This window comes from Astyanax mexicanus, chromosome 4 (genome assembly GCF_023375975.1).
Source record: "Astyanax mexicanus isolate ESR-SI-001 chromosome 4, AstMex3_surface, whole genome shotgun sequence".
Taxonomy (NCBI): domain Eukaryota; kingdom Metazoa; phylum Chordata; class Actinopteri; order Characiformes; family Acestrorhamphidae; genus Astyanax; species Astyanax mexicanus.
In genome coordinates, this window is record NC_064411.1 from 55,898,582 (window position 1) to 55,922,721 (window position 24,140).

At 39.4% G+C, this 24,140-nt stretch overlaps 2 protein-coding genes across 3 annotated transcripts in view; both read left to right on the plus strand.

Annotated features, from left to right (window-relative positions):
• Nucleotides 1–2,627, plus strand: part of LOC111191536 (zinc finger protein 436-like) — a 19,415-nt gene extending 16,788 nt beyond the window's left edge. For both annotated transcript variants that reach the window (XM_049476715.1, XM_049476714.1), the window contains exon 2: nucleotides 879–2,627. In XM_049476715.1, coding sequence (XP_049332672.1) covers nucleotides 1,051–1,632 — 582 coding nt within the window. In that variant the 5' untranslated portion in view covers nucleotides 879–1,050 and the 3' untranslated portion in view covers nucleotides 1,633–2,627. The remainder of the gene's footprint in view (nucleotides 1–878) is intronic.
• The window catches only part of LOC111188238 (gastrula zinc finger protein XlCGF49.1), a 61,379-nt gene that overhangs the window by 26,064 nt on the left and 11,175 nt on the right, over nucleotides 1–24,140 (plus strand). The window lies entirely within an intron of this gene.

Genomic DNA, 24,140 nt, shown 5'->3' on the forward strand with positions numbered 1-24,140 from the left:
GTTTAATAAAATAGCTATTTGTCCAATGCCGTGCCAAAAATTACACTTTGGGCGCTTGGGCATTTCCACGGAGATCCATGTAAGAAAACCCAACAGAGAAAGCCAAAAAACTCCTGTTTTTTCAATTGCAGTCCGAATGCAAGAGTTTTATCACTGAGTAGAAGTGTGAAATATTTTTCACCGACCCCCTGAGGAACTAATCCCATCCAAATAGAGCTTAAGCAAATGATCAGGGGGTTACTGCAGTTGTTTGCAGGTTTAGGTTCAGCAACAGTATGTGCTGAAAGAATGAGGTCAGCTGACTACCTGAATATACTGAATATAGACCAGGTTATTCCATCAGTGTTTTTTTTTCTTTCCTGATGTCACGGGCATATTTTTCCAGAGCTTTATAGTATAAAATTGCACAAAATCCAAACATAACAGTGACTGCAAGATAACTAACTTGTTTTTTAACCTAGGGGTGGGCAATATTATATCGTATATAATATATTGTGACACAGAAATATCGTGATATTAAAAATCCATATTGTGATAATAGAGATGTTCTGTCTTAAAAGTAGTCTATTATTTACTGTGAAGCTTTAGGTGTATTTATTGTATAACTGTTTTAGTTTGCAGTTTATATGCATGCACTAAATATTCCTCAATATTTTTTGCTGCATTATATTATTTAATGCTATATTATTTATTTTGCCACATTATGATTATACTGTTATACTATTATACTATATTCCTGAAATTAATTAATTATTTTAGTTTTCCTATATCGCCAAGTACATTGTTATAGCAAAAATACCCTATAATATTGTGATATTATTTTAAAGCCATATCGCCCACCCCTATTTTAATCATACTTTTTTGGTTATCTCTTCCAGAATAAATGCTATTCTAGTGTTGACTTTTCTACCTGGATGAAGTTAATCTTGACAATCAACCAACCAGGAGATTTCACGAACATCATTCTTAATCAAGCTGAGGTTAATCACAACGCTTCCAGAAGAATTTCCTGGACCTGCAGAATCTGTTTTTGCTATATCTCACCGAACAATGAAGCCAGGCAAGGAGAAAAACAAACAATGCATAGAATGTGGGAAACGTTTCACTAAAACCAGCAATCTCAAACGACACCAGATCATTCACACTGGAGAGAAACTGCATCACTGCTCAGAGTGTGGGAAGAGTTTTAATACACCGAGTCATCTCCAACAACACCGGAGCGTTCACACAAGAGAGAAACCGTTTCTCTGCTCAGACTGTGGGAAGAGATTTACTACAAAGGATCATCTCAAAATGCACGGGCTCATGCACTCAGAGGAGAAACCGTTTCAATGCTCAGAGTGTGGAAGGAGTTTTAATAGAATCAGTTATTTAAAGAAACACCAACTCGTTCACACAGGAGAGAAACCGTTTTACTGCCCAGAATGCGGGAAGAGTTTTAATCAGATGATCACTCTCACCAGACACCAGCGCATTCACACGGGTGATAAACCTTATCACTGTTCAGAGTGTAAGAGGAACTTCAGGCATTTACATACATTAAAACATCACAGGTGCTATAAGATCAGTAACACTCCTTCAAGCAGCCAAGCTCCCAAGTCAGATTTAAAAAATACAGTAGCAACCAATTAGAAACCCTGTTGAAACCACATCTTTATATTTGACAGTGTTGTGTAAACTAAGATTTTTCAAATTGATGTTTAATTTCATGATGTCTCTTAATATTAAACTCCTTAATTACGGCAACATTTAGACTCTTTGCCCCGATTCTCTGCGCTAGAAATGCGCAACCTCTCCGCTTTTAGACTCTTTGCCCCGTTTTTCTGCGCTAGAAATGCGCAACCTCTCCGCTTTTAGACTCTTTGCCCCGTTTTTCTGCGCTAGAAATGCGCACTCTCTCCGCTTTTAGACTCTTTGGCCCGTTTCTGACACCCCTGGTTTAGGGTATTTAGCAGATGCACTTATCCAGAGCTACTTGCTTTTTTTTGATTACTTTTTTTGTTGATTACTTTAAAATATCCATAGCTGGTTTGAAGAGACTAGTAACAGAAATAAACATAAGGTTTAATGATGTTTAGACACCTAAAGAAAAAGTGTTAGTTTAGGAAACCTTTGAAAAGATGAGTCTTTAGTTGGCATTTAAAGGCTGCAAGTGACTCTGGGAACTGTTAACCGGTGGGTCGAGCTGAGCCATATTGGAAGCTCGAAGACTCTTGGTACAGATCTGGCTTTGACCATTGCCTCCTCGGTCCGGGGTCGGGTCGAGTTTAAGAAAATGGTCTATGATCTAGACGTCTGTTTTTAATGCTATTTTTATTTTATATAAAGCTATGTCATGATAATCACAATATTATATATAATTAACAAATCACACTTCTTCAAAGTAATTTTTTTTTAAGTTACACAAGTTACAATGCTATAATCCCACAGCTCTTACCGCTCCACTTGTCTGCATTACGCACTTGACTTGCAGCACTGTGTGTGGATGTTCTTAATAAACATTTTTCTTAAATAATAAGTCTATGCTTCTTCAGTGTTGCAATGTTAATTAACATCATTCTGAACAGATTTGCTCATTCAAACAGCCCAAAAAGGTTTTCAAAATGCTCAGTTTTAATGCTCTACTTACTACAGTTTAAATCAGACTCGGGCTCGTATTGACAGTTTATGAGGCAGGGCTGGTCGAGCTGGAAGTTCTGCATCTTTTTATTATTTGAGTATTTATATTTATATGTAAATAAATGCTCTAAATGACAGTATTTTTATTTGGAATTTGGGATATGTTCTCTGTAGTTTATAGAATAAAAACAATAATGTTCATTTTACTTAAACATACACCTATAAATAGCAAAATTAGAGAAACTGATCCAGAAACTGAAACTGAACTTTTTTACGTAATATATTACTAAATTGGGATGTCTAAATTGACTAGGCAATACGTATAGTAATTTGGTCATTTAGGTTTAAACCAATCTGAATGACTCCACAGATCCTCCAAAGTTTTACAGAACCTACAAACCTCAAGTGTACGATTAAGATACCTACAATAAGTGAGGTAAATTAGAGACATTTTGCCATTAATTTCGACTAGTTTTAATTCCAATAAGTTACCTTAGATTTCCTTGCTAATTAAGATATTCTATATGTGACCTCTCATACTCCGTCCCGCCCCAAGGATGGACACCACATGGTTTGGATGATGGGTATTTTTATTCTGCAACGAGTTCAGCATTCACATAACACATCAGATCAGTTTCTGGTCAGCTTAGCCAGCCCACAGCAGGGATATCTCAGACTGCTGGGTTTTTTTTTTTTGTATGTACAGTTTTGACATTTTTCTTGCCCATGGTACATAAAAATAGAAAAAAAACAGTGATCGTATAGTAAATATTAATTAAGCAACTAAACATTTATAATGGTATCTATTTACGTAATTATATTATTATTATAAATATTATGAAGTATTGTATTATAACGGTATTCTCATAATTAGTATACATTATATTAATCTAACTAAGTTAACTTTATCCTTACAAAATAATGACTAAGACAAAATAAAATAAAAACATTCTTATAAAATTATACTACAGTTGCACAACTCACATCATCCATTTTGTAGATTTTCACAGTAGAAACATTGAAAAAAGAGATACAATACTGCCACCTTTTGGACACCAGATATAACACACCTAGCAAAGCTAGGCTCATGGCTAAAACACATTTTTTTTAATTCCTCAAATATTTAACTTATTAATATAACCAAAGGAATAACACGAATTATATATTTAAACCCACCTGCAACGAGTTCAGCATTCACATAACACATCAGATCAGTTTCTGGTCAGCTTAGCCAGCCTAAACAGAGTTAGCTATTGTTAGCAACAGAGACATGTGGCCTGTTAGCTAAATCAGCTAGCTTAATTAGCTAGCTAATTGGCACACAAAAATGACTTAATCCATGTAACTAACACATGCACATTCATTATATAGTCGTTTAGAGCTGTTAAGTATTAAAATATACTAGCACTTAGTACTTATTTTATTATTTTAGTGATTTTTACTGGAGCTCTGTAGAGAGCCAACTCACCCACAGCAGGGATATCTCAGACTGCTGGGGGTCTCCCAGCATGCACTCATTTTATACTAAAAACTGGCAGCCTTTGACCAGCAGGTGGTGCTGAACTCATTTGCAGTAATTTCTATATTATTAACTATTTATATATACTTTTAACACTGTTACATATACCCCCCTGAAATTCTGTCAAATGGGTGAAGCATGAACTTGATAATAATAAAATAGAAAGAAAAGAAAAAAAAAAAAAAAAAAAAGAGGGGGGGGGGGGGGGGGGGGGACATACTATGGAACATTTCTGTGTACACGTCAATTAGAAAATTCTCCTTGAAGAGTATGTGGAAAAAAAGAGAGGTACCAAGCTCCTTTGATCAACATAGACATAAAAGGTGCCCTTCTACACCTTATAAACTAACACATAGTTCCAATCAAACAAAAAGCACAACTGTTATAAGAAGCTTTTAACCATCAATAATGCACAACATTATACTGTTTATACTGAAAGCAGATCTCTCACAAAATCAAACAGGGAACTAACAGTAGGTCTGGGACCATGCAAGACTTGGTCATTCATCTCACAAATAAGACGTGTGGGAGGCCTAATGACTCTACCAACCCTAGTGTGAGCTGTAGTGGGCTGCGTGCATATTACAGGATCCTGAGTGGGTGATTCTAGTGTGTCTATGTCTGGCTGAATGTGATCATGCGACGTAAGTGGTGGCTGAGGTGAACTATCAGTGCTGCTGACTGAGGAACTGTCACTGATATGATCTAGGGCTGACTGTCTAGAAATACTATCTGAGTATTCAAGCGAAGAGATCATGTCAGGCCTTTCATCAAGATGTTCAGTAGAGTTTTGTGGCACTGTGTTCACATTAACATGTGATTCGCCAGCATCATCACACTGCAATAGCCAGGACATAGTACGTTTGTCACTTCCTTCTACTTCATCAGGCACAACAGCATTGTGTTCGTAAGTGAGGTCACCCTCGTCTAGATGCGTTGAAGTCTCATCCATGCCACTATCCAGAGGAAAGAAGTTCACAGGCAGCATAAGATTCCTGTGAATGACTTTCTCTCTGCCTGTCAGAGAATCCTTGACTCTGTAGACATTTATGGCTGGCCTCACAGAAACAACTTCATAAGGGGTTGACTCCCACTTGTCAGCAATCTTTCGCTTCCCTTTTTCACCTCGGTTAGCCAACAGCACCCTGTCACCCACAGTCAGTGGTGAGCCCTTGACTTTGCGGTTGTACAATTTGGCATGACGGTCTTGCTCACAAATAGCATTTTTCTGGGCGATTTGTGCTGCTTCAGACAGGTCTCTTTTCAGATGCTGTACGAACTCGTGATGGCTGACAACACGATCATTCTCAAGGATGTTTTGAAACATGACGTCAATAGGCAGACGGGGAACTCGCCCGAACATCAGGTAAAAGGGAGCAAAGCCGGTAGTCTCATGTACAGTGCAGTTATAGCTGAAAGTGAGTGTTTGCAGCATCTGGGGCCATCTTGACTTGCATTTAGGAGGAAGAGCTCTTATCATGTTCCCGAGAGTTCTGTTGAATCGCTCAGAGATCCCGTTGCCCATTGGGTGGTAGGGTGTGGTGTGGGATTTTTGTACACCTGCCATCTCAAGTAGATCTTTGATGAGCCTGCTCTCAAAGTTAGCTCCTTGATCTGAATGGATCCTTTTAGGAAATCCATAAACACAGAAGAAGTCGTTCCACAAGCGGCGGGCAACTTGCTTGGCAGATTGGTTTCTACAATGGAAGGCATGAGCCATTTTTGTAAAATGGTCAGTGACCACGAGGACATCAACAGTTTTCCTGTCACTCAACTCTGCAGTCCAGAAATCTATGCAAACCAGTTCCATTGGCTCAGAGGTGCGAATATTTTTCAGAGGAGCACGTGCATCAGGCTCAGGAGTCTTCCCAACTATGCATCTTTGACAGTGTTTCACATAATATGCAACATCTCTGTTCATACCTGTCCAGAAAAATCTCTCGCAAGCCAGGGAAAGAGTTCTTGCACATCCCTGATGACCAGCAGCATCATGCACACCATGGAGGACTTGTTTTTTCAGTGATTCTGGGATGATGAATTGGAAGACTTTTCTGTTCAGGTGACGGTGTCTCTTTACTCTGTACAGTATGCCATTTCTGACTTTAAATGTTTTCCAGTGCTTTAGAAGTCTTGTTACACAGGTGGATTCTGTCTCTTTCTCATGTCTTGTTGGTTTCTTGCCTCGCTGTACATAGTACAACACTCTGCTGACTGTAGCATCCTGTTCTTGTAGACTTAACAGTTGACTGTGTGGAATGACAATAGACGGGTCTTCTTGGGGAAGCTGAAGTGAGGCTGGACTCACACAAGGAAGCTGGGAAATACCACCATTTCGATGAGCATCCAGAACAGCAGACACTTCTTCAGCACTGACAGAGAAGCCAGCAGAATGGAGGGGGTCCTGCATCAAAACTGGATCATCCTCAGACTCATTTTGGCTGTCGACAATCAAGCAGTTAGTGGTAAGATGGAATGCATCTTGCACAGTACCTGTGACGACTCCATTGACTTCATCCAAGAGAGATGTGTAGGGCTCTTTCACAAGACGATGGCTTATGCAGGACTGAACAAATGGTTCACGGCTGAGAGCATCAGCAACAGTGTTCTTGGTCCCTGGGACATACTTCAAATCAAAATCATACGCAGCAAGCTTGGCCACCCATCTTTGTTCGCATGCATCCAACTTGGGTTTAGTTAGGATATAGGTCAGAGGGTTATTGTCAGACCATGCAGTGAAATGTCTCCCTTTTAGCCAGTGGCTGAATTTGTCAGTAATAGCCCACTTCAAGGCCAAAAATTCTAGTCTATGAGCAGGATAATTCAGTTGTGAGCGGGACAAAGTTTTGCTAGCAAAAGCTACTGGTCTTGCAACTGTTTCACCAGGTGGAATCTGGGAAAGGACGGCTCCAATTCCATCAAAGGATGCATCAACAGCGAGAATGAAAGGCTCATTAAAATCAGGATGGGCTAAGGTTACACTGTGGGTGAGATCATGCTTCAGGGTATCAAAAGCATTCTGACACTCAGAAGACCAGTCATCTGCCGAAAGTTTCACAGAAACAGGCTTCCTCTTGTAAGGTTTTCTTCCTCTTTGAGCTTTGCCCTGATTTCTCTGTTCAGATGTTAACTTGAAGAGTGGTCTAGCTTTGGCTGAGCAATCTTCAATAAAATGCTGGTAGTAAAGGACCATGCCCAAAAAGGACCTAATCTTCTTCTGTGAAGGTGTGACACCATCACTTTCCATCAGATCAGATTTCTGAATCTGGCTAATGGCTTCCACTTTACTAGGATCAGTCTGCACACCTGTTTCACAAATGACATGACCAAGAAACTTCACAGACCGTCTTAAAAAATTGCACTTTTTTGGTGCTAGCTTGAGATTGTGGTTCTTGAGGCGAGAGAGGATCATCTCTAAACGTTCTAAAGCCAGCTGTTCCGTCGGTGCGAAGGTCATAAGGTCGTCTAGATAGCACAGAACACTCGTGAAGTTCTCATCTCCAAATATAGCTAGCATCATTCTCATGAATGTCGCCGGACTATTCGAGAGACCTTGAGCCATACGATTATATTCGTGGAGTCCAAAGGGAGACGAGAAAGCAGTGTATTTTTTGTGTTGCTCGTGCAGTGGCACATTATAAAAGCCAGATGTTAAGTCCATGGTGGAAAAGAAAACATTGCCTCCAAGGGCAGCAAGGGCATCTGCCTGGTGGGGCAGTGGGTGAGCGTCCTTCACTGTCTTAGCATTCAGCCATCTGAAGTCAGTACAGATGCGCAAATCACCATTCTTCTTCCATACAAGGACTAAGGGTGAAGCATACTCACTATGTGACTTTCTAATGATACCTTTTTCTTCCATTTCATTGAGAGCTGTTCTTAACTTCTCATACTGGCTTGGTGGCACGCGGCGGTAGGGAAGGCGGAACGGTTTGTCATCTATGAGATGTATCTTGTGCACAAAGCCAGTAGCTTCACCACAGTCCATCTTGCCCCGGGAGAAGATTGACTCATACCTTTCGATGATTTGCAAAAGTCGGTCTCTCCACACGTCAGACACTTCACAGGCATCCAGATCCAGCTCCTGTAGTCCAAGCTTCTCCAAGACCATCTTCACCTCTTCACCAGACCTTGTCAGAGGAGTGTCAAGAACACACTGAGAGTAAGATTGGATGCTATCGGGTTGAGAAAGATCCTCTACAGCAATGCATGGAAACACATCTGCAAGTTTAGCATTTCTTTTCAGCACAACGACTTCACTAGAGGGGTTGATAAGTTTCATAGGCAGCCATCGATCTCCCCACATTGGTGTGATGACCCTGCCAACCAAGACATTTTTTGGCCTACACCTTGATTGAGTTGGCTCAACAATAACAGTGCTCCCCACTGATATGGCTGCAGACTCAGGCAATTTGCCCCAAACAAGATGCTCACATCGCGGCTGTAATGAGATGCATTGCTTTAGCCTTAATGTACCAACTCTTTCAGGTACAGACTCGCCTCTCCACCTTTCAGTGTTAGAAATGAGAGAAAGGAATTGGTGTAAGTCATCATCCCCGACAACACTGGACTCTGACATTATCCGCCAGTAGCTATCTGTCTTGCGCATCCACTGTATGAGTGCTTTAATGGCATTGCTGCCCAGTATCACGTCATCAGTCTGACCAGGGACCACAAGCACTGGGATGAGCATCCTGCAATCATACACAGTCATTTCCACATTATAAAGAGCTTTTGGAGTGACACTTTGTCCACCACATCCGAATATTATGATGTCATCAGCAGAGTATTTCACCATATCAGGATTTTGCTGCAGAAGGCTTGACTCAGCAGACTCACTCAATGTGCATGCCATGGAGCCACTATCAATCATAGCTTTTAACACAACTCCTCCTGCTGTAGTAACTGTAGTATAGAACAAGCTGTCTGATTTCTGAATCTTGTGCAGATTTTGAAGTATAACTGTTTTATCTGAAGGTGCATCAGATGCAAATGACTTGTACACTGACTGAAAATCATCTGAAGTGCTACTGGGAGGGTCAGAATTAGGATCTGCACCGTCCTCCCCTAGATGCAGATCCACTAGTTTTCCAATGGCTGAGAAGGAGCAGGCTTTCTCTTCTCTGGACAGGAGCTCCGTGAGTGAGCAGGTGAGTAACACTGAAAGCACAGTTTATGGTTTCGACAGTGAGTGAGGCCAGAATGTGAAGCATCGCCACAGACTGTGCATGGCATGCTGTTTAAGCCACCAATTCTGGGCAGTCGTGGTTTACCTCTGTAGCTTGGGTTGGTCTGCGCTGGAGCTGACTTCTCCAACAGAATCTTTTCTAACATGCCAATGACACGTTCAAGAGCAGTGGATTCTGCGTTCTTAGGTGGCTGGCAGTCTTGGGTCTCTACTGGTGACATCACTGCTTGAGAAAGTTCCACTTTGTTCATAGACACTCTTTCATTAGGTGTTTTGGCTACCTTTGTTCTCAAACTCATCTCAGAATGGTACTCATCTAGAACATCTTGAACTTCTTCAGCAGACCACTTGTCAATTGTCTTTGATCTAAATGTCACAGCAAGTTCTTTAGAGGGACAGTTTCTAATGAACATTCGCGTCACCTCAGCAGTGGGGCAGTCAAAAGACTTACCCTGTTCCTTCAGTCGGTCGACAGCTATGTCAACTGCCTGGTTGAGCCTGAGCCAGTAATCATACGCATCTTCGTCAGCCTTGGGCAGCGTGGAGTAAAAGTCTGCCAGTGGAAGTGGAGAGCATGGGACAGAATCAAAGTGCTTGCGCAAAAGACTGTAAATGGACTCTGGATTCTTTATTATATCGATGCCACTGTTTCTTGTTCCAAACTTGACAATGTCCTTTGCTCTACCCCTGAGACGTATGAGTATCTCTTCAGCTTGTTGCTCTTTTGCAATGTCCACTTTTTTTATGTAGTTCCTCATAAGATCTTCCCACTCACGCACTGTTACAGAATCTGAGCTATCCCCCTTGAAGTTAGGTGGGTCTTTCACTTTTCTGTGGGATACAAGTTGGACTTGTGAGTTGTCAAGACTCTGTGTATGACTGACATTGGGTGTGCTATGGGAAGCAATGTGACCAGCATGTGGTGGGCTAAGGTGAGTAATAATGCTGCCTGCGAGTTCTTGACCAATACGCTTAATCACATCACTCATTTGACTGACCAGATCGCTAGACTGTACGAGAGGGTTTAGAGAAGGACTGCTATCGACCTGAGGGCTAGGTGCAGCTGCAGTGTTAAAGTGCTGAGGAGGGTTCCTGTTCTCACTGACTAAAGGAAGCCCAACTGGTACCTGACCACCTCCCACATCTGTGCCACCACCCTGAACAGGACTTTCAAACTGTAGCATCATAGGGATCCCCAAAACACCTCTACCTCTCCCCACACTTGTGCTTATGGGAGTGTGCATATTTTCCTGAGCAAAACTCATCATTACACTACAAACAAGTAAAGTAAAATGAATTCCCAGAGTAAGATAAAGAAAATAAAGATTAGGCTCTGAATTCTACACTCTGAATCACTAATCATGAAAGGACTGGTTGTAACAGTTCTCAACACTGTGCACCTGGCTCCACACAGACAGAGGGCAACGGAACACGTCCCGGTTCGGCATGAAGATCTTCAAGGATGAGCTTGCAGCACCAGCCGACCTTTGTGTTGAAGACCATCGACGACGGAGTCACGGCACCAATGTGACCTCTCATACTCCGTCCCGCCCCAAGGATGGACACCACATGGTTTGGATGATGGGTATTTTTATTCTGCAACGAGTTCAGCATTCACATAACACATCAGATCAGTTTCTGGTCAGCTTAGCCAGCCCACAGCAGGGATATCTCAGACTGCTGGGTTTTTTTTTTTTGTATGTACAGTTTTGACATTTTTCTTGCCCATGGTACATAAAAATAGAAAAAAACAGTGATCGTATAGTAAATATTAATTAAGCAACTAAACATTTATAATGGTATCTATTTACGTAATTATATTATTATTATAAATATTATGAAGTATTGTATTATAACGGTATTCTCATAATTAGTATACATTATATTAATCTAACTAAGTTAACTTTATCCTTACAAAATAATGACTAAGACAAAATAAAATAAAAACATTCTTATAAAATTATACTACAGTTGCACAACTCACATCATCCATTTTGTAGATTTTCACAGTAGAAACATTGAAAAAAGAGATACAATACTGCCACCTTTTGGACACCAGATATAACACACCTAGCAAAGCTAGGCTCATGGCTAAAACACATTTTTTTTAATTCCTCAAATATTTAACTTATTAATATAACCAAAGGAATAACACGAATTATATATTTAAACCCACCTGCAACGAGTTCAGCATTCACATAACACATCAGATCAGTTTCTGGTCAGCTTAGCCAGCCTAAACAGAGTTAGCTATTGTTAGCAACAGAGACATGTGGCCTGTTAGCTAAATCAGCTAGCTTAATTAGCTAGCTAATTGGCACACAAAAATGACTTAATCCATGTAACTAACACATGCACATTCATTATATAGTCGTTTAGAGCTGTTAAGTATTAAAATATACTAGCACTTAGTACTTATTTTATTATTTTAGTGATTTTTACTGGAGCTCTGTAGAGAGCCAACTCACCCACAGCAGGGATATCTCAGACTGCTGGGGGTCTCCCAGCATGCACTCATTTTATACTAAAAACTGGCAGCCTTTGACCAGCAGGTGGTGCTGAACTCATTTGCAGTAATTTCTATATTATTAACTATTTATATATACTTTTAACACTGTTACATATATACATTTTAAGATACCTAAATGTAGGAACTCACTCGTCCAAAGACAAACTAATGTAGAGAGATGATGTATTGTATTTATAACTTGTTGAAAGTACTCCAACAATCTCAAAATAAATTACAGATATCTTGCAGCTAGATGTGTTTTAACTTCAGATATATTTAATAATTATTCTGACTGGTCAAAACTCAGCAGGTGTAGTTTACGTCAGTTTAGCTTAGCATAGTTTAGCTTAGCGTAGTTTAGCTTCGCTGTTCTGTCGAGTTCTACCCAGTTATATATGCTACTTATCAGCTCTGTAAGTGCACTGACCCACAATTTTTAATGTTTTAATGTGTTTTAATGAAAATTATGTGTTTCTTTGGTACATTATTACGGTGGCCGAGAAAGCCCAACGCAGTGCAAATTGAAAAGCGCTGCAAAAGCACAAAACACATCCATCAAAATTACAACACAGGCGCAGCAACTAGAAAAACGCGCTGCAAATAGAACAACGCGCTGCAAATAGAAAAACGCGCTGCAAATAGAACCACAACACAACGGAATTTTCCCGGGGGACCTTAAAAGATACTGTACCAGCTAAGCTGCGTCTTCAGTAACGTCTCGGACTTCACTATGTGTAGAAAGGACAATAAGTGGCAAACAAGGCGTTTTGTGAAGCAGAACTTTTAATAATATGCACACAACCGTGGTAATCACAGGTAATAAACATAACTTACTTTTCAGAAGCTTGTTTGCCACTTATTGTCCTTTGTATACAGCTGGTACAGCATCTTTTAAGGTCCCCCGGGAAAATTCCGTTGTGTTGTGACTCACTTCCGTTGTGTTGTGGTTCTATTTGCAGCGCGTTTTTCTATTTGCAGCGCGTTTTTCTATTTGCTGCGCCTGTGTTGTAATTTTGATGGATGTGTTTTGTGCTTTTGCAGCGCTTTTCTATTTGCACTGCGCTGGGCTTTCTCGGCCACCGTACATTATACAATCTAATCTTACTGACAGTTTAACAAAAACGACAGAAAACCGTCTAAAATCTCTTAGCCGATTAGCTTAGCGTAGCTTAGCTACATAGCGCTAGCTAACTAATTAGCGGAGGGGATTTATATATAAAACTTACAAATATCATATTAGCTTTTTATTAAAACTATCTGTTATATGGATATACCGATATCTTAGCGCAGTTAAGGTGCTTAGCTTACACGAGGGCATTTAGGATTAAAAACTGTCATATTGGTAAAAGCTAGAAAAATGTTGCTACTGAAACAGGCGCTTATTTTTATTTAGCTGGAAGCTATGCTAAGATTGCTAACTAAATATTTGTTTAAAAGGGATTTACAGACAAGACAAATATCTATAATCCCGGATTCGTAACTTAATTTGAAATATCCTAAAGGCTATTTGACTAGTCAAAATTTAATTGTTGATATAAGGTGCATCTCAAAGAATTAGAATATCATTAAGAAAAGTTACTTTATTTCAGTAATTCAGTTGAAAATGTGAAACTCATATATTATACAAATGTATTAAACACACATTATTTTAATGTTGATGGCTTATAGACAATGGAAACACAAAAGTCATAACTTTGACTGGGGAACAGTAAAATTTAATTACTGGACATTTCTTTGGTTGGAGCCCCCCTTTGTGGGCAGTAAGAGCCACTGCAGTCCCAAACCTTACCTCACCTCAGGTCAATTGTATTTTTTACCTCTGTAATTGTATTATAATATATAAAACGTATTTTTAAAATTTAAATATATATAATTTATAACACTCCTGTTGTTAAGTTGTAGTTGTAGTGCTGCATGGCCCAGACAGGCTGCTTTTATATTCTCTTAACTTATTAATGACTTTATTACTGCAGTTCTTCACCTGTTGCTACTTACCAGCTGTAACGCCCCCCCCCCCCCCCCCTATTTTAAACAATATATGTTTTTTTGTTTTTTAGCCATATACGTTTACAATATACTTATGTTTTTTTAATTATTGTCTATTGATTATTACTATTTTTTTTAACAATACTATCTTTTCAGATTTTTTGTTTTTTTGGAAAGGCCCTCAATTTAACAGTTCTGGTGTACATAAACCAAATAAACTTTGATTGAATGTAATTTTAATCGGGGTTTTAATTTTTATTTATTTATTTATTTTTGCACAACATAAAAAAATCCAAAACACAGAAAAAACACAAAATTAGGTCACAAACAAAGTTCAATAAACGAAAAAACATAAAAAAGAAAATAAACTTATGTAAAATGGAAAAGCTTCAAAATGTATATGGTTTTATGCCATTTTTCAATTTTTAATTAGTTGAAAATTAGTCAATAAGTGTATATAATTATATAAGCGAATTTCGTTTTGTGTATATAAAATTTACCTAGAATTATAATCAAATTTACTATAAACCTCTCCTTGTGGTCCAATGAATGATCATGAAAAATGTACAAAATATATTGGACTTTGGACTCCTCTTTAAGTCGTGTTAGGTTTTTAACTGCTAAAGAAAGCTATGCTTTATGGAGTTGCGGGACTTTTATTTTGACAGCTGAAGCGGGACCAGAGTTCCGAGGGTTCTACAGCTGTTGTTTTTCTTAGTCCAAATAAATAAAATACGCCTTGGCCCGGCCAGCATGGTGCTTTGTATGAACAGTCAGAGCTAATTAAACCGAATCGAGGAGCGATCGTAACCAGCGGCACCGCTGACTAAAATCAGATCAGCGACTCAACAAGTAAGATCAGGACTGTGTGAACTTCTGGATATTGTACATACTGAATTAATTAATGTTCCTTAATGTTAGAATTTACTTTAGATCATATTTCTTAGAACTGAACATTCTAGTATCTAGTTTATCTGATCAATTCTTCATTACATTAAATCAGGACTTTTGCCATTGTAAAAAGTGTGACAGTAATGTATAGTTTTCAGTACTTTTACATTATGTATAATACTGTACATACGTTAGACCTGTCACGTTAAGATTATTTTTTGTGGATGATATAGCATCTCAGAAATTATATCAATCTTCAGATTATAGAGACAACTCTTTAGACTACTGGATCACTTATATAATATCAAATTGCATGATATCCAAAAGAACAGTGACTGCAGGATAACTTTTTTTTTAACCATACTTTTTTCTTTTTTCGTTATCTTCTCCAGAATGAATGTCGTTCTAGTGATGACTTTTCTACCTGGATGAAGTTAATCTTGACAATCAACCAACCAGGAGATTTCACGAACATTATCCTTAATCAAGCTGAGGTTAATCACAACGCTTCCAAAAGAATTTCCAGGACCTGCAGAATCTGTTTTTTGCTACGTCTCACAGAGAAATGAAGCCAGGCAAGGAGAAAAACAAACAATGCATAGAATGTGGGAAACGTTTTACCACAACCAGCAATCTCAAACGACACCAGAGCATTCACACTGGAGAGAAACCGTATCACTGTTCAGACTGTGAAAAGAGTTTTAATACACTGAGTCATCTAATCACACACCAGAGCGTTCACACAAGAGAGAAACCGTTTCTCTGTTCAGACTGTGGGAAGAGTTTTACTACAAAGGATCATCTCAAAAATCACCAGCTCATGCACTCAGAGGAGAAACCGTTTCATTGCTCAGACTGTGGAAAGAGTTTTAATAGAATCAGTTATTTAAAGAAACACCAACTCGTTCACACAGGAGAGAAACCGTTTTACTGCTCAGACTGTGGGAAGAGTTTTAATCAGATGATCACTCTCACTAGACACCAGCGCATTCACACGGGAGATAAACCGTATCACTGTTCAGACTGTGGAAAGAGTTTTAATCAGCTTAATACTCTCAATAGACACCAGCGCATTCACACTGGAGATAAACCGTATCACTGCTCAGACTGTGAGAGGAACTTCAGGCATTTACATATATTAAAAAAGCACAGGTGTACTTGTAACAATAGCATATAACAGCACACCCTAGCAACCAGTTAGCAACCCTGTTGAAACCACCTGGGTTACATTTACAATTAGGGTGTTTAGCAGATGTACTTTTCCAGAGCTACCGTATTTTTGCACTGTAAAGCCCTAACTGGACGGGAATGGTTTCTCAGGAGGACGTCTGTATAAAATATTTCACACTTCTACTCAGGGATAAAACTGCTGCATCCGGACTGCAATAAAAAAAAAAACAGGAGGACCAGTGAGTTTTTAGGCTTTCTCAGTCACGTGACATCGCGTTCAGTAGCTCCTCCATTTCCACTCGCTGTTGTGTTTAACATGGATCTCCGTGGATAAATGTGTCCAAAGTGTACAGTATTTATGTTGCGACAGTGTGGCAAAAAGCTATTTTATTATAGGCGAGGAGACGAAACTGAGGGACTAAAATTACCAGAGGACCACGGAGTTCAGAGAAAATCAGTAGATAATTCAGCCTGTAATTTTCTCAGAGGACGTCTGAGAAAAACACGTACATGATCGTTCCGGACAGGAATAAAATCACAGAGGATAAAACCCCCCTATAAAAGAGAAAACTATCCCAGAACCCCCTGAGAAACTAATCCCGTTCAGGTAGGGCTTTAGGCGCGCCAGATAATAAGGCACACTGTTAATGAACGTCTATTTTCTAGCCAGTTTATATACACAAAGTTCACCAGATTATAAGGCGCATTTGTGACATTTTCTTTTAAAGTCAAGTAAGTGCTGGATGTTAACCTACAAAAATTCCTCTTCTGAAAACTGTTTTTATTTGGGTGAGTGAAGTGCTTGGGTTTATTTACAGTAAGCTTAGATTTGCAGATTTCCACTAAGGCTAGCTGCGGTTAGCGGCTAATGCCACATGACAGCACTACACTAAGTATAAGCCAGGGTGATATCAGCTAGTGGTTCATCCTATGTAGCTTGTTGTAACATGGTAAACGTGCAGGCTAGAGTCTGATATATAGTCAAAAAGAGCAAAAGAGCTGGTGCTTAGCGTGGTTAGCATGTAATGCTAATGCTGCTCCAGCAGTGTTAATAATATTAATATAAATAAGTTTGCCAGCAACCACTTTAAAACATCGAATTAACCAGGTTTTGGTAATAATGTAATGAAGAGACTTGAGTGAAATTTAATCCCTTTACAGGCCTTGTCCTGTATACGGGCTACAAGTGTAGGTGATACAAAACCCCTATTCTCTGCAGTAAAATAAATTATTTACATCCTAAAAATTTGAGCGGTTTTAAATCTTCTTCAGGACACTTGGAGAAGCTGCCTGTTTTCTCTCTACTCCACTTAATAATTCAGATCGGTAACAGAAATCGATCCAAATTCTGCATGTTTGAAAATGGACGTTAAAACTAGACAAACAACGAAACTAAAGGTTTGGAGGACATGAACTGTTTGATTTGTATTCAGAAAAATACTGACTTTAAAATGAAGTTCAGGAAGGTGACAATTTTATGAGTGTTATTTATTATATTTTTAAAGTTGCATAATTACTTACATTTTTTAAAATAATTTCTATTACAATGATATGGAAGCCCTTTCCCGCCACCTAAAAAAAAGAAAAAAATTAGGCACATTAATTTATTATTATTAAGTAAAGTGCTATCTCAATATTTTGACACACTAAGTCATTATTTTGAGATACTAAGTCATTATCTGAGATACTGTCTCATTAGTTTGAGATACTAAGTCAGTATTTTGAGATACTAAGACATTATTTTGAGATAGCAAGTCATTATTGTAAGATACTATCTCAATATTCTGAGAAAGTCAGTCATTATTTTAAGATACTATCTCAATATTTTGACATACTAAGTCATTATTTTGAGATACTAACTCAATATTTTGAGATAGTAAGTCATTATTTTGAGATACTGAGTCATTATTTTAAGATACTATCTCAATATTTTGAGATTCTAATCATTACTTTGTTTCACCTGCTTCTGTTTCCGTACAGTCTACTAGTATCTCAAAATAATAAGATAGTATCTTAAAATAATGACTTACTATTTAAAAATATTGAGATATTATTTCAAAATAATGACCTACTATATCAAAATAATGACTTAGTATGTCAAAATATTGAGATAGTATCTCAAAAGAATGACTTAGTATTTCAAAATAATGACTTACTATCCTAGAATAATAACTTACTATCTCAAAATACTCAGGGACTCTAATTCTTTCGAATTAAATGGATAAATCTTAAGGACTGCTGCTTACAAATTAAAATATTCCTGAAATGAATAAAAAAATCATATTTATCAGATCAATTCACGGCTCTCACTGACCACCAGATGTCAGCATTGCATGACTTTTGCTCTATTTGCATCTTCTGTAGTTTTACCAGAGAAACTCTCTAGTGTGCGCAGTTTAATTTTAGTATATCGCTCCTTTAGAGCTCATACAGGAATCATGTTTTTTTTTTTATTTACCTATTGGCTATTTTGTGCTTCTAACATTTAGGTGTTAATTGTCTTTGTATAACTCTGGCAAAGTGTCTCTTAATTGTTTTCATGTCTTTAATATTAATCCACAATGTAGAAAATACATTAAATAAAGAAAAACACTCAACCAGAAGGTGTGTCCAAACTTTTGACTGATATCTACTGCCAAAACCTGTTTCTTTAGGAAAATGAAAATATACAGATAAATGTTCTTGGTTTGTGTATTATTGACACACATCATTCTACTTTCCAATATTTAAAGCAATATTATGGCCAAGTTACAATTTTATATTTAATTTTTTAGCTGAATTTCATCTGATATGTTAATTTTTATTATATTTTGGAAGAATTTTTTTTATAAACTGTCCTTTGTGTTCTATAACCCTTTGATTGTAGACATCGTAAACCCAAAATATTTCATGTTTTATCTGCTCAACTTTGTACCATTTATTAATATACATCCATTCCTGCATTTTAGCCCTGCTGCTCATTTCAAATAGGTTGGGACTGTGGTAAATTAGGGCTATTAATAAGGTATTAATTCCACATTGCATCATAACTTTGACTTGACTGTGTTTGTGTTCCTTCGGTCTAAATAATCTCAGTGAAGGACTGCGCAAGCTCTCCCCACACGGGAGGCGCCTCGCAGCGGGCGAAACGAAGGCTAGGCTACCAGTAGCGACGCCATCACTACGGCAAAATCTGGACACTGTATTGTCTAACTGTAACACTAGAGCATCGAGAAGCAGCAGGTTATAAATGTGGATAACTGATGATAATCACAGCAGCCCTGTAACAGATCAAGTGTGGAAAATTCTCCTGTCCCTCTGAGCTTCTTGTCGTAGTGCGCATTAAAATTGTTTGTCCGAATTAAAGAAAACGTTCGCTTGAATTAAAAAAATTGTGAGCACGAATTGCAAATCGTTTATTTGAATTAAGGAAATTGTTCGCTTGACTTAAGAAATTGTTTGCTCGAATTAAAGAAATTGTTTTTTTTTATTATTAAATAAATCGTTGCTCGAATTACAGAAATTGTGAGCACAAGTTGCAAATTGATTATTTGAATTAAAGAAAAGGTGAGAATGAACTGCTATATTGTTCACTTGAATTAAAGAAATAGTTTCCTTGAATTAAAGAAATCGTGAGCACAAATGAAATAAATCGTGAGCCTGTATTGAAAATCGTTTATTTGAGTTAAAGAAATTGTTCGCTCGAATTAAAGAAATTGTTCTCTTTTGAATTAAAGAAATTGTGAGCATAAATTAAAGAAACGTTTGTTTGATCTAAAGAAATCGTTCACTGATTAAAGAAATCGTTTGCTCGAATTAAAGAAATCATTCGCTTAAGTTAAGGAAATTGTTTGTGTAGCACTCGTGCCCACTATCTGGTGATACTTCTCTATATATCTATAGCGGGTGAGGCTAGGGTTCGATGTTAAGAATTAGTGTTCAGATTTTAAACACAAAATAAAATATCCAACTTGTATTATTAATGAATAGTTAAAGATAAATGAATTAAACCAGACACAACTTTTAGGGTTTTATGAATTAGCTTTATAGATGTATATTTCTTATTATTTCTTATTATCTCAATGTTATGTTTTAGGGTTTATATATTACTGTAAAATATATAAAATACAATATTATATTTAAATAAACCCCACAACTCACAATTTTAGAAAAACAAACACAAAATACACAAAATAAAGTGCTTAAACCTTAAATAAAATTGTCTTCAGTAAAGAAATAAGGTGGTGACAAATTAAATAAAAAACAGAGCTCTGACCTTCTCACTGTACGAAATATTGCAGCTTATTTCAGCTCATAAACACCCCTTAAAACTGGAATGTAGCTTTCTTGAAAGTATACTGTAATGAAGTTAAGCTAAGACTTAACTTTATCAATTTCACTCAGAGAATTAACACTTTCTGCTGAATTAACTCAGAATTATACACAAAATAGAGAATTAAACTTATCTAGTGAGGGGCGCCCCACACACACACACACACACACACACTCCAAAATAACAAATGTTGCAGGCCTGTATGATGCTTGGGTGCGGCGTGGCTACTCGGCTAGCCCCTTCAGCAACTTGGGAGATGTTTAGCTTACAGTTCGGAGTCTTTAGAAGAACAGGAACGGAGAACCAGGCGGATCAGAGGCACGGTGGAGGCAGAAATCTTCGTCAGAGGACCCACACTGCTTTACCTGGTCACAGGGGGTCTATCTGACCTTGGCTATGGCGTCTTCTTCCCGCCCGAACCACGCAGAGTGAATCAGTCCTGAGCGCTAGCTAGCTCCGTCACACTGAACTAGCATAATTAGCCAGTTAGCTTACTCGAGCAGCTAACTACAGTGCTTCAGTCCTTAACCACGGTGCAAAACACAATTATAACTCACGTAACACTGCTTAACCGAGATAATATATCTTGGTCTCACCCTTATTACTGAAATAAAGGGTTGTTACACTCAAAATATAACTTTTTGCTCCACTTTCTTGTACTTCTCCTACTAGTTCCCTCTCCTCTCCCTCGTCTCCCGCGCTCTCTCGCATCTCTCTCCCGCACACTACCCTCCTGCTCCCTCAAGTCCCTCCCCCACCAATCAGAACAGAGGAATCTTGACAGACACAGTATTTATCCAATAGTTAACTCTGACTGCTCTCCAAAACATTAGGAACAAGTTGCAGTCTAACTAACTTACTGATTCTTAAAGTGACAGTGTCTAATAGAACTGATTTACACAGTAAAAACATTAAAGGGTATATTTTTGCCCAGGGCTACACTCTCCCCCTTCTAGAATTTTGATGTCCTCATCAAACATGAGGGTGAGCTACTGTTAAGCTTACATAAGCTAGCTATAGTTTTTGTTTGGTTTTCTTTGCACAACCAGAACACAAAGCCATAGGGTGACACCATATAGTTTGGCTTGAGCAGTTCTTGGCATCTAAATAGGTGCCATATCCTACCAACACACCCATGCTCAGAGTGTTGAGGGGATAACTTGATGGTTCCCCAAGCTCATCATAGGTAAGTCTTTGTACTGGTCTCTTTTCTCTACTTGGCCTTGTGCTTGGCATGTCCGCTTCGACACTCTCCTGTACACTCTCAGCTTCGACTCCTCCTGCTAGATCAGTCTCTGGAAAAGGATCCAAAGTTGGATTTGTCTCAGCATCCACAACTTCAGGAGTATGATCAGTATCATCTCTTGTCTCAACAGCTCTTTCAGTGCAGTTTGCTGAAGATATCTTGTGACCATCAGTGGCACTTGATTCTTGAACTCTAGCACGCAGATCAGGACACTGCAGTAAGTCATGCAATATCTGTTCACTGTCAAAGGCCACAGGATAAAAAGTTACAATTTCAGAATCCTCTGATTCATCAGCGCTTAGTACGACCTCTCTATCTTGAAGCTCACCACCAGAAGCTGTCTGGCTCTCTCTTTGTCTCTGCTGTCTTCTTGTCACAGGTCTTTTAGGCAGACTTTGTGCGTCTTCATCCACCGGCATTCTTACCAGACATCCAATAGGCAGCAGATGATTTCGATGAACTGTTTTCACCTCTCCACCACCACTTTCTGGCTTGACTCTGTAGACAGGCAGATTTTCCATCTTTCCAACAATGACATATGGCATGATTCTCCACTTGTTCTGTAGCTTGTGCTTGCCTGTGACACCAAAGTTTCTGAGTAACACGCGGTCTCCTTTCGCCAAGACCTGCTCCTTTACCAATCTGTCGTAGAATTTCTTGTTCCGTTCATGGTTCTTCACAGCTGCATCCGTGGCCAGCTTGTACGCATCATGAAGTTCCGATCTCAGCCTCGCAACATAGTTCTGGTAAGAAATGTTATCTTCCCCTTCAGGACCAACCCCGAAACAAAGATCCACAGGGAGACGAGCCTCTCTGCCAAACATGAGCAGGTAAGGGGAGTAGCCAGTGGCATCGTTACGTGTGCAGTTGTAAGCATGCACTAACTGACTGATCTTCTGGCTCCACCTTTGCTTCTGTCTTGGATCTAGAGTGCCTAACATGGAGAGCAATGTTCTGTTGAACCTCTCTGGTTGAGGGTCTCCCTGGGGGTGATAAGGTGTAGTGCGAGATTTTCGGATGCCCAACATTCTCAGAAGCTCATGGATCAACTTGGACTCGAAATCACGCCCTTGGTCTGAGTGTATCCGAGCCGGAAGACCATAATGAACAAAGTACTTCTCGAACAGAACTTTGGCAACAGTGGAAGCTTTTTGGTCTTTTGTCGGGAAGGCCTGTGCGTAACGGGTGAAACTATCAGTCACCACAAGTATACTGCCAAATCCCTGAGTATCTGGCTCGAGTGATAAGAAATCGATGCACACTAGGTCTAATGGGCCTTGGCTCGGGATCTTATTCAGAGGAGCTGCTCTCTGAGGTAAGGTTTTCCGGGCAATGCATCGCCCACAGTTCTTGACATACTGCTCGATGTCAGCGCTCATCTTCGGCCAATAGAACCGGTTTCTTATCAGCTCAGCTGTCTTCTCTACACCTAAATGGCCACACTCATCATGGAGGGATCTCAACACCATGGGAAAGTAGACCTTGGGTAAGACGAGCTGTCTCACGTCTGTGCCTAGCGTCCTCTTCACAACTCTGTAGAGTAATCCATCAATTATTCTCAACCGTGGTCCTTCTCTTCTCAGCAACGCAGTCTCACGTGACTCTCCCTTGTCACCCATTTGCAAGCTCCCCTCAATGAGGGATTTCTTGATCGGTGCAATTATGGGATCTGAGTCTTGGGCGTTTTTAAGGTGAGTTGAACTTTGCAGCTCTAAACAACCAGTGTTCAAATGAGTTGGGAATGCATAGCAGTCTGGGATGGCAGCAGGAGCGATTCCCAGAAACACAGCACAGTTGGGGGAAATTCCATCCTGTGCACAGCGCACTTGCTTGCAGAGAGCTTTAATGCTGTCAGAGGACATGTCTCGCCATTCCCCACTCTCCTTGGAGAACACGTTTCTGGACAGAGAGTCTGCATCAATATTGTGACACCCTGGCCTGTACTGGACTGTGAAATTATATGCTGAGAGTGCAGCAAGCCAGCGATGACCAGTCGCATTTAACTTTGCAGTGGTGAGAACGTATGTTAGGGGGTTGTTATCAGTCCTAACGGTGAAGCTTGCCCCATACAGATAATCATGAAACTTGTCAACCACCGCCCATTTTAATGCTAGGAATTCAAGCTGGTGGACGGGGTAGTTCTTCTCTGACGAACTGAGCTTTCTGCTTGCAAAAGCAACTGGCCTGAGCCCCTCTGGGTACTCTTGGTTAAGAACAGCACCTAAACCATGCAGACTGGCATCTATATGGAGAACATAGGGCTTGGCTGGGTCGGCGAAAGCAAGAACAGGTGCATGAGTGAGGCAGTGAATTATCTGGTTGAACGCTTGGGTGCATGACTCATCCCACCGGTCACCAAAAGGTTCTTTGATCTTGAAGTAGGTTTTGTCACCTGCAGTCTTGGATGACTTTCTGCCCTTCTGTGTGGGTGGGTATCCCTTGGTCAACTCTGTGAGAGGTCGGACGATGATGGAATAGCTTTTAATGAAACGTCGATAATACCCACAGAACCCCAAGAATGACTGAAGAGAAGCAAGATCAGTGGGTTGCTTCCAGGCAGCCACTGCCTCAATCTTAGCAGGATCTGTTGCAATGCCCTGCTCCGACACAATGTGTCCCACATATGTCACTTGGGAACGACAGAACTGACACTTATCGATGGACAACTTCAGCCCACTTTCCTCCAATCTGTCAAGGACTTTCAGT